Below are 12,585 nucleotides of genomic sequence, written 5' to 3'. Positions count from 1 at the left end.
GGCCCCTAAATGTATATGTATATACGATATGTATGGTGAAAAATATATCAGCATAAGCTTGCCCACAACTAGGTTACAATGTCAAGGCCAGTACCTAAGCAGATCTTGAGAGACAATCAAGGAAGCCTAAGCAGAAAGAGTATCTGTGACAAATTATAGTCATGTCTTCATGGTCACTGTGGCATACATTTCTATGAACACCATGATGTCTCCCCCATACATGGCTACTGTTCCTATGATCTGCATGGTGACTACACCTCGATGGCAACTTTATACCATGGAACATGAATGGTCTTCATAAAATAAACATCCCATAGTTGTTACAACTACAAACATTAACACTTAGAGCCTCCATGGTAATGGACTGGGGACAACAGGCGGCGTCTGCCATTTGGCTGCCAGGATTTTCACTGATGAAAGATTACAAGAAATTTAGTGCATAAAACATGTAAGGCTACTTTTGTAACTAATATGTTTTTGTAATAAATTTAACTTGTCCTAATTAGTTAACTGTCACTAATGAAACCCTTTGTGTGACTCTACACTTTGAGGAAAGTGAAAGCTGAATCTGGCCTATTTTTAACAGTTTATAAAGCAACAATACTTGAGCATTCACTAATAAGTTCTCATAAACAAACCAATTAGCACAGATGGAGATAAAATATATTAGAAAAGCAATCAAACAGAAAATTGTTTTTTAAAACATTTAACAATGAATTTAAGCGACATTAGTTATACAACGATAAGAATGGACCTCATATAATTTTGTTGCATATATCAATAATTCACTCAGCCGGCTGCTGAATTTACAGTATGTACTATATTGATCACTTTTTGAAGTCCATTGACCTTAAGCTCCCCTGATTCCTTGGGGGTACAGATGATGTACTTACTAAACTGAATACCATACAGCTTGTACAGAATTCATTTATTCTTGCTACAATACAGTCCCTTGTACCATATCACCAGTGTACCAAAGCAATAATTAATTAGATGAGCCAATAATGAACTTATTTGAGGTTAAAATTATATGGCATCACATGTTTACTGTGAGTGTATGGTTTATGCTGCCTTGGGTAAATGAACTCCTTATTTGCTGGAATGAATTTATTTATTTTTATTTATTTTTTTTATTTATTTATGCAACACTAGTCTTTGAATGGAATTATTTTTGTAACATTTAGTTAAATAAAATGTCCTCCTGGATGTCTCTTCGTCCTCCATATGGATTTCCAGGCTTCACACCCCTAGGTTAGTGTCACACACACACACACACACACACAAGACACAATCACACACTTTTTCGTCTAAAATACACTTGATTTACACTTACACATACACAAATATATTTTGGGAGGATTGGGGGGTTTTACACATTCACAGCACTCACAAATACTGGCACATGCGCAAATACGCACACAACACACATTATCATTTATCAAGTGCACAAACACTTTCACAAATTTCTGGCATTTTTTAACTGCATAATTTTTTATTTTTTTTGGCTGAAAAAACATGTTTATTGCCATTGCGAATAGCGTATTTGCTAATTCACTTGTTTCTGTCTGTAAAAATTATTATACTCAATCTGTGATTCAGACGGCATTGGTTTTAGTAGTTTTATTGTTTTAGTCATCTTATTGCATTCCGCCTTCTGCTTTGTTACTTGTTTTTGCCTATGGAAATTTTGTCTGCTATATATCTGTTTGTGAGTCTTTGTGCAGAGCTGGGCCAAATATATAGCAAATTTTGTCTGCTATATATCTGTTTGTGAGTCTTTGTGCAGAGCTGGGCCAAGCTGGCCGGGCAGCCTAGGCAACCCAGCCGGCCACCCCTCTCCCCCCCACATAATAGATGGAGGTAGTGCTCCCTGGGCATAACTAGCCTATAGGAAAGATATTGCAGTGCTGAAGGGATTCACACTCAGTATATCACTCCCTGAACAAATACATTAGAGGGTATATGGACCACTAGCTTAAAGCCTAATGGTGTATCTTAAAACCTTCCAAGCATCTCCACAGGGTGTCACATTGCTAAGCTCTATCTGTGACTGCATCTGACCATATACATATCTACCTCAACCAATACTGTAAACCATGTAGTGTCTATGACAATAAACCCTTTTGTTTTGAGTTCAAGAAGCTCTGGCATGCTATTTTGCTTTTATCACAGCAGCAGAGAGGTGTAGTAGCAGAACTCCCTCTCTCTTCCTTTTTCATTTACAGAGAGTCCATATGAGTGAAGAAACTCAGTGTGACCCATGTTCTACCATCACTAGCTGGAAAAGGTATTTTGGCTCAAGATTAGGTTACATACACCAAGAATTGGCAGCTGAGACATGGTGGCAAGTAGTGATGGGCGAATTTGTTTGCCAGGCGCAAATTTGCGGTGAATTCCCGCAATTCGCCGCCAGCGAATACATTTGCGAAACCGCTGTGAAAATGCGCTGGTGTAAAAAAAAATGGACGCCAGCATCAGTTTTTTTGGACTCCGGTGCAATTTTGCCAAAAAACAGACGCCGGCATCCAAAAAACAGACGCTGGCATCAAAAACGGACACCGGCGTCAAAAACGAGACGCCCCAAATTCGCCCATCATTAGTTGCAAGGGCTAGTTTACAAAATCATTTAAATTAAATACAAATGTATTACAGAAAAGAATGGAGTTGGGTAACAATATTATTTAGCTAAGGCTAAGCCATGCCTAAACTCAGTTTGGATTACAACAGTAAGTGCTTTAAACTGAACAAACTAGCTATTGTGTACAATAAACTATATAAAATAAACTATATCATAGTTAGAAGGCATTTCAATTTGCCAGTTGATCATATGAACAAGGGAAACAATAGTGAAAAATTGCTCTGAAATAATGGATTGTTGTATTAGCTTGTATATCATCTGCTGGCAATGTCCTTGAACTAGAACTGCCAACTATTGTCCAGTTGACAATTTATAAGAAACAATCTGTTCTATACCTTTCATTGAATAGAATAATAACAGTGACTTCGGTTGCTCTTCTAAATCTTTTTAGAAGAATTATATCTGTTCATTAAAAATATTAAACAAACGGGAATAATTGTAATTTCTCTAAAAGGTTAATTGATGTTTTAATCATTTTGTTGTAATCATTAAATAGAAAGATGTTATGGTTAAAGGATTCCTTGAATATGGTAATATCCTTTAATATAATTTTATGTTTATTTGAAAACAATTTGTTCTTGAGAAGTGGAACATTCAGTGCCAAGATTTTAAAGTTGAGTGTTTCAAAATATATGAAGTAAAATAAATAATTAGATACCATTATTCTAAACCACCTGTTGCAGTTTGCATTGTCTCTATGTTATAAAAAGCAAAAAGCGAGTGCAATATACAATAACATTTACCTGTTACCATTGTACAAATACTATAGGATTTATGAAAAAAACTTTTTTTATTGTTAGTTTTAAAAGATTTATAGACACATTATGGCACATCATGGAAGTATTTGGAAACACAATAGTGCAGTAGTATAAAATAACTAACAGAGATATAAGGTTATATGAAATTGAAAGTATTACACTACAGTTAGTACAGTTAGCCTAATATTTTGTGCACACTTATTCCATAACTTCCAGTCTGATTTACTTACTTTTTACTTTCTGAACGCATAAAGCCTTTAAGGAAGAACTAAAATACTACCACAAAAATATCTAGCAGGTAACACTGGTGAGCCGTTCGGCACGCATGCGCAACATCGGCGATCGGCGCGCATGCGTAATATATTTTTTTTGCAATTCTAAATATCTGGAGAAGGGTTCCAGTCCGACACTGGAAACAAAAGGATTTAGTCCGTCACTAGGAGCAATCCTTTACAAAATGACAGGACAACCAGGGGCGATCCTGGACCCTTTGCAGCCTGAGGCAGCTCACTGCTGCCCCCACCCTCCTGCGCTCACTTTTTTTGGAGCCGGAGGGGTCCAGGGGGTCTACACACTAGTGAAGAGAAGCGCTAGAAATTTGTCTATTAAAGTTACTAGGAGCAGTATTTTTGCCACCCCTGGTAACCAGTGGGGAACTGCTGCCTGAGGCAGATTTCTCAACTTGTATCATTGGTGCAGCACCCCTGAGGACAACCAATTACACCTTTCTAGGTATTTTTGCAGGATTCCTGCACACTGCAAACTCCTTTAGTTCTCAGCTCACTCTGTAATGGTAGCAGATCCCTATAGCTTTATCATCAATAAAAGAATATTTCAAATAAATAACCCTCTCAAGACCACAGTACTCAAGGGACTAGGAAAGAAAAAAATGATGACTGTATTAGTAATTTAGTATTATTTAAAAGCATTTGTATGTGATCAATACAAACCACAACTGTCAGTGAATGTATCAAGATATATGCATGTAAGTGTACAGGGTCGGACTGGGGGGCCCGGGGCTTTTGCCTCAGGACCCCTCCTCCAGATGCTGAGGGCTACTGCCTCACTGACTACCGTCCCGCAACCCTCCCCCCGCCGCGTGCGTGTGCACTTGTGCACTATTCGACCATCGAAGTAAAATCCTTCCACTTCGAATATCGAATCAAAGTTTTTATTAAAGAGACAGTACTTCGACTATCGAATAGTCGGACGATTTTTAGTTCGAATCGAAGTCGTAGTCGAAGGTCGAAGTAGCCTATTCGATGGTCGAAGTACCAAAAAAAAACCTTCGAAATTCAAAGTTTTTTTACTTTGAATCCTTCACTCAAAGGAGAAGGAAAGGTTAAAACTAAGTAAGCCTTATCAGAAAGGTCCATTTAAATATACCAGTAAACCCCCAAAGTAGTGCTGCTCTGAGTCTCCTGTCAAAAGAAACACTGCATTTCTTTCCTTCTATTGTGTGCACATGGGCTTCTGTATCAGACTTCCTGTCTTCATCTTAAACCTCATTGCCCTGGGCAAGAGCATGCTCAGTTTGCTCCTCTTCCCCCCTCCCTCCCTCCCTCCCTTCTCTACTGTAATCTGAGCCCAGAGCAGGGAGAGACTCAGGCAGGAAGTGATGTCACACCATGTTAATACTGCAGCTCCTATCCTAAACAAACAGAGAGTTTCTAGAGCTTTTTACTCAGATATGGTAAAACATTCTACAGAATAAATATAGCATTCTAGCTTGCACTATTGCAGCTAATCTATTGGCAATAAAATGCCTCTGTAGCTTTCCTTCTCCTTTAAGCTTAGTAAATGTGCCCCCTAGTGAAGAGTAGAGGAGAGAAAGGCTTTCAATGTTTCAGAAGGATTAGCCATAATGGAGATTTTACCAGGGGATGAATAGGTTCTCTCTTCTAGGATTAAGCAGAAGATGGTGATAAAGCTGTTTTTTGGGGACACAGGTGGATTTATCAGATGTTAAATTGTTTTTTCTAGAATGTTTTTAATTTTTCTTGCTGTCAAATAAATTTTACATTTATGAAAACTTTTTCTGGGAAAACTTAAAACTTCTGGAATTTTTCACAAAATTCCTTGAGAATCAAAAATATTATTAAAATCTGTTTCATTCATAAAAACATTTTTCCACGTCGCCCACTTTTTATTTGCTAGAAAACATGTTCTACAGCTTTGAGAAGCTGACCACTTCTATGAGCCTGTTAGATATTCCTCGGTATGCACAATTCAGAAGGAAAATCAAATGATATAACCCAAGGCATAACTTGATGTTACTGGGCCAAACAGCAAATTAATTTTAAGGCCCCAGCATATCGGGGATACAACGGCAAATTAAAACGTAAAAAATTTATGTCAAGGTGTTTTTTTAAAAAAGTATGAATTGTTGAACATGGATACCAAAACGTTAATTGTTTTTAAATTTGGTAATCTTAGCTACTTACCATCCATGTCAAGTCGTTGCATGATGATTGCCAATTCTACTTCACTGGGCATATATCCCAAGGATCGCATTGCCATGCCCAGCTCTTGTTTGGAAATAAAGCCATTACCATCTCGATCCAACACTCTGAAAGCTTCCCGTATCTCTGTTACAAAATAAACCAATGTCATTTACATATTATAAAGTTTCTTCAATTCTTACTGCAGTTACTGCTGCAGTAGACAATTCTTTTAGAGGAGAACGAAAAGGAGAACTAAGACGTAACATGTGTTTTGGACTTCTTTACTGGTGCACAGAGGCTATAGACATTTAGCAGTGACCTCTTATTTTCTAAATTATAGCACATACTATAGGTTACTGTCAGTTGCCTTAATGTTACACTGGTGCATTGCAAACATTGATACTTCACAAGCTGTGTACTGTATTTGCTAAGCAAACCTCTACACTATGAAAAAGAACCATGATCATACCTAACCTTGTTGTACTTTCCCAAATGCAGACTTCATTCATACAATTTCTCCTTCCCACAGGTAGTGATCAGATGGTGTATGTATCAGATAACCTTGAATTTTCTCAGGTGTTTTCACTGTGACTTTGTATTCTTAGTGCTTGAACAAACTTATTTCCATAAACCCAGCTGGAAACATAGTTTGCTCCTTGTTTTTTTGTGCTAGTAACAACTTTGCTATATAATGGATGAAAACTTATCTTTCAACTGCCTGTTCTTGGAAACAACTTGTCAAAAAGCCATTCCACTATTAAAGCTTACTAACGAAATAAGTGGTATCATTGGTGGGAATTAGAGGTATTTGCTAAATATATATTAAAGTTATCATGTTGGCTGCTTTTTCCCCTACTACTCTCTTACCCTTAATATTACTGAAAAATGGCTTACTCTACTGAAACTGCACCTTCTGCCCTCTTCTATGTAGGCTTCTCGTTTAGCCATACCCCTAGACAAGAAGATTGTCTTGGTGGCGGGGTTGGAATTATTTTTTCCCCCAAGTTTCAAGCTCTAACCACACCACATTGGCAGACTAAAGAGACCACGGTATGCTTGTCCTTTTCATTATATCATATGAAAATATTCATATATTGTACAAACAAAGTTGGGATTGTATTATGCTAATAAACCTTTCCATTTGAAAAAACTGGTTGCATGTAATAAAATAACAGGCTGGCTCTTTGACAACCCTAATAGACATTTACACTTGTTGCTCAGGGATATCCAGTAACTGAAAAGTAAGGCATTCATGTTGTTTATTTGCTGTATACGTCATTTAACCATTCATATTACATTGCTGTGCAATATGTGTATATATATATATATATATATATATATATATATATATATATATATTTATATATATATAAAAGACTATGAATGAATGGTATTTACTAGGTACTCTTTATGTAGTATAAACAAAACATGACTTCAACAAGGTGATTTTCCATCATACATTAGGAGATGCACGTTAAATATTGCTTTCATACAAAGCAAGGCTTTGTATAAATACACATATAAAGGACATAATGAGAATTGTTCACTGAGGAAATACTAATTAAAGCTTAATAGCTAGTGCACAAGTGAGAAACATAACAGAAATTAGCAGCCATTAGATTTTAGGTGTCAGGGTAACTGCTAAACACAAATTAAAAATTAATTTACATACAAATTAGCCAAAAGTAAAACCTTCTACTAGTTAGCTCATGGAAAATAAAAGTATAAAATAATAAAGCAAAATCCCTCTCTAAAAATAATAATCAGCCCTGTAGTATCAGCTTCTACGAAAGATGTCACTACTTTTTTGCACTGAGCATGTGCAGTTTCAGAGACTCTCAAAAGATGGCCAAACAAGACCAAAAATATGGGGACTGCTGAAACCCTGCACAGGTTAGTACTTAGCACTAGCACCCATCAAAATCATCAATACCAAGTGCAAATGTGGAGACCAATGGTTCCAACTTTTTTAAAAACCGACTTTTTTTTTCACACTAGAATGAATCATTCCAACACATATTATTAGACTGTTATATCTTACTCGATTGGTAAAAATTAGTTAATAAATCAGTCCTTTGAGATTCCCCAGTTGAAGTTTGTAAATTTTTTGTATTTGCTACTCAGTATCAATTGAAATCATGATAATGAATATTTGCCTTCTGTTTTTTGTCATAAAACCAAATACAGCTGAATATTAAAGTTTGAGCTTGCGTTTTAATTGCAAACGTCTTCTCTCACTTGTTTTTTTTTTGGCACAAATACATTTTTTACAGAATAAAACCATTTTTTGCTGCAGATTATAAATTATTAAACCTGCCTCTTTGGGCCCATTCACTAACTTTCAAATTTCAATTTTTTTTCACAAATTTAATTTTTTTCTCAAAAATGTCAGTGTTTTTTATTTCTCATTCTCAATTTGTTCGCAATTCGAATGTTCGCAAAGTCAACAATTTTACCTTTGTGGGCACTTTGCCCCTCACACGACAGTAGGATAGCGATTACGAATTTTATAGTTTGCAATAGTGTGCTGTTTATGTAATAAAACTTCATAATTAAAAAGTGGTTACATTTGCTCCAAAAGTTTATGCCACCTTCAACCAGGTGTTAAAGGTTTGCAATGTGCAATTAAGATTCGCAATGCAATAAAAGCCTAATGAAGAATATTACATGGCGACATGCACATTTTTAATCGCAAATTTGTTCTCTTTGAGGATTTTATTACATTTCCCCCTAAACCTCTAAACATTACAAATTTATGAAGTATAAAAACCACAAAAAAATCTAATACAAAGATTTGCCAGGTAAAACCTGTCGAGGTCCTATAGAAGTCACTGGGAGATGTGCTGATCCTATTGGGGTGATTTTTAGGAATCATTTATCAAAGGTCGAATTTTAGAGTTTTTTTATACTTTGAATGAACCCACAACTCAAATGGTTTCTAATTAAAAAAAAAAAAGTGGAATCAGCAGGTTCAGGGTTAAACCCCCAAAAACTCAAATTAATCGAGTTTTCGGCTGGAAAAAGGGTTCAACGGACCTCTGCAACTGACTCAACGAGTTTTAGATGGTGTCTTTTCGGATTTGAGCTATTTCCAAAGTTAGGGTATAATAAATTTGATTTGTACCAAAAAAAACCTCAAAAACTCGAATTTTCAGGAAAACATAACTCCCCCCAAATAACCCCCTTAATCAATTTGTACTTTTAGAGGTTTTCTGATTTCTTTCACTAGTAATTGCCCAGAAATCTCAAATTGTTAGAAGTTTTCAAAGTATTTATATTGTAATTTGGATCGTTCAGTGTTTTTTTTTTATGTTCATGCTTTTTACTTTTGGATCTATTAGTAAACTACATGGCATTCATAGTTTTAGAGAAATAGTTTCTCTTAAACCACTAAAATGAGAATACTGATAAATGGGCCTTCTTGTGTTAGACAGAGTTTAAACACACTGTATATATGTCTTTTCAAAGTACTACTTTTGTACAATAAATTAGCTTTGCAAACATATTTACTGTGCTGCAGTTTACAGTTCTCATTTAGCATACACATCTAAACTGACATCAATCCACATGGGTATGTCCTGTTTGCGCCTGTTTTTTATGGATGACTGTATGTGTTAGTTATGATGTTTGGGTTACTGAACAGAAAACCATAACACTTCAACATTACATACAAAGAGGTCGATTTCTTAACTTTTTTTTTTGCATTCATAAATCATATTTTTAGAGTCAGAAATCATGGATTATACTAATTACTATAAACCACAAAATTTTTTTTATTTATTTAATAAAAAAAAAACTTTAAGAACCCGCTACAAAACTTTGCCATCTAAAAGCTGTCAAAGTCATGTATATATCAAAGGGATTTGTGCTTTTACAGTTGTAAAATCTTTCTTAAATTCAAGCTTTTAGAAGTTTCTGGGGTTTTTTTCATTTGTATTTGCAGGAAAAAATGTGATAATTTCAAGGTTTTGGTAATATTTGTATTAGTTCCTCGTTTTTATGCATTCATGCTTTTAATATTAGCCTGATGTAATAAATTACTTGACATTCATGGTTTTAGAGAAAATGTGTTTTTTCATGGTTTCTGAAACCACTAAAATCAGAATGCTGATAAATGGGTCTCGAAGGGGCAGAGTTACAAACATTCGGATTTATATTTTTTTATGTGTTGTATTTTTTCTCGAAAAATTTGTTTTTTATTTCTCTAAAATATTTAAGTTTAATGAAGTGTAAAAATCACACAAAACCCTAATACAAAACGTTGCCGATCTCCTACAGAAATCAATAGGAGCTTTTCTATTTTAATTCTGATGTTTAAGCATTTTTTTCCATATGTACTTTTTAAATTCTGATCTTTTATTAACTTTCATGGCATTCGTGGTTTTAAAAAAATTGTTTAATCACAGTTTCAAAAAGCTCCAATACCACTAAAATTCAGCCTTTAATAAATGGGTGCCCCAGTGTGTGTGTGTGTGTGTGTATGGGATAGGGACCTTACATTGTAAGCTCCACTGAGGCAGGGACTTGTGAAAATTAAGTTTATTAATATAAAGTACTGTGAAATATGTAGGCACTATATTATTATTATTATCCGTATATATCCTTATATAGCACAAAGATTTTACATGATTCACATAAGACCCTTCCCCATTGGAGCTTAAATGGTTTATCTAAACTTTGGCCTTTTATTACATAATTTTGAGGAATTCTGGTACAATGTAAGGTATGAGAGTTGTTATTTTAACTAATTTTGAAACATCATTCCCAAAAAATGCAGTTGTCTCTGAGGCAAGGGAGCCCTGTACCAGTTTGTTGAACCCATGTCCAATCCAAGTTGCTATCACCTAGACATAAGTCTCTAACTGGGACAGATCTGTGAACCTCTGAAATCCTGATTGATATGTTTTGCTTGGTTATGATAGGTTTAATACACTGGAATTCTAGGGAAAAATGTAAAATTGAGGGCAATAAATATGGAAAAGCCTTTTAAACTGTTTCAGGGTACAAGCCCTATTATTTTAGTACAAAGGAACAGTAAGAGGAATGATAAACTGCATATTTAAATTATACATAATATATAAAGCTCACAATGGTAGGGATGTAGCGAACCGCCGATAATGTGTTCGCGAACGCCGTTCGCGAACACCGGCAAAAATTGCGAACAGTTCGCGAACAGTTCGCGAACTTCGAACATCCGAAAATCGTTCGATTCGAACGATCGAAGGATTTTAATCGTTCGATGGAACGATTTTCGTTCGAATCGAACGAAAATCGTTCGATTTTAGCGATCGAATGGTCGAACGATTTTGACGCGAACGCCTATTGGCGAACGTCGCGCGACGTTCGCGAACTTGCGGCGGACGCGAACAGCCGATGTTCGCGCGAACAAGTTCGCCGGCGAACAGTCCGCGACATCCCTACACAATGGATCATGTTAGGAACAGCATTGTTGGTTGCTAAGCATCTGGATAACAGATTTGCAGACAAAAGAATCCTTACTTCTATAAAATGAATATGCTTAAAGGGTAATTAATGTGTACTGGTTTAACCTTTTACATTTATGTACCTCTGAGAGATTTTGAGATGTTGTATGGACTTTGATTAATGTCAAATCCTAAGACCACTTTGCAAAGAATTCTGTATGTTGAGTCTCACAAGTGAATAGTGAATACAGAGTGAATATTGAGGATGAGGCTGCAATATTATTTCAACTTTCAAATGTGCACTGTACATTAGATATATTGCTGTATGATAGCAGCTGAATCAACTGGGGACCTATCTGTATATTATCTTATAATTATAGAAAACATACACATATACATAGAAAACGGTTGGCAACCGTAATAGGAAATTCATGTTACCAATGCTTGTTTATGTATTGTATTACCTTTTCTATAAAAGAAGAAACACTGAATGAATATATTTGATTTTAAATGACAACTGTGTATGCTACTAAAATTCTAAATCTTCTTTCCTCAGTTTACATATATTTGTAGACTGGATGCTGAAGCAAGGTACAAAAATAGCAGCATTTAACATTTGCTAATGCTTCACTTGGAAAGAATCTGAATCGGTTGTTGACCTTTTTGGTCTTCTTTGGCCTTGATTTATTCGTTCCATGCGTAACAGAAAACATCAGCAAATCTTGTTAAACCAAAACAGAGTAACTTATGTCCAGAGTATTGCTTCTTATGTTAATGATGAGTTTATTTGGATTTAAAGCTTTGAATATAAACTAAGATAGACCAGACAACTGCAATAAACCACAAAGACAAACATTAGCAAAAAGCACAGATCAGAATGCTGGTCAGGGAACATATTTTACTCAGAATCCATCCAATAACTTATTTAACTTAAATTACTGAAAAGGAGCTCAGATCCGAGCCACTATATACAATGATTGCATATTAATGGTAATTTGATGCAAAATGTTTTAACAATGACTCACATGAATGCCAAAAAGATAATTGCTCTTTTTATTCATGTATTTCTATCACGTATCAATTCAAAGCTCAAAACTGATGCAGTCTGTTCACTTGCAAATGCATTAGCTGTGTGAACCAGTGAACACAATAGAATTGCAATTTGAAGGTAAGTTTTAGCTTGCTAAAGTTAATTCTATGAAGTTTTAATTTCTAAGGGAAACATCCTTTTTCAATTTTAGGTCAGTGATTAGGGCTTGTGCAGAACATATTTTTTGCCTATTGTAATTAAGAATATTTCTTAATTACAATAGGCAAAAAAT

At 35.3% G+C, this 12,585-nt stretch overlaps 1 protein-coding gene across 1 annotated transcript in view; it reads right to left on the bottom strand.

The window, feature by feature from the left end:
* The window catches only part of caln1.L (calneuron 1 L homeolog), a 186,530-nt gene that overhangs the window by 116,802 nt on the left and 57,143 nt on the right, over nt 1–12,585 (bottom strand). Inside the window, exon 4 of the mRNA XM_041582260.1 lies at nt 5,841–5,984. Within this exon, the coding sequence (XP_041438194.1) occupies nt 5,841–5,984 (144 nt within the window). The remainder of the gene's footprint in view (nt 1–5,840; nt 5,985–12,585) is intronic.

Source organism: Xenopus laevis, chromosome 2L (genome assembly GCF_017654675.1).
Source record: "Xenopus laevis strain J_2021 chromosome 2L, Xenopus_laevis_v10.1, whole genome shotgun sequence".
NCBI lineage: Eukaryota > Metazoa > Chordata > Amphibia > Anura > Pipidae > Xenopus > Xenopus laevis.
This window is presented reverse-complemented; position numbering and strand designations above follow the sequence as displayed.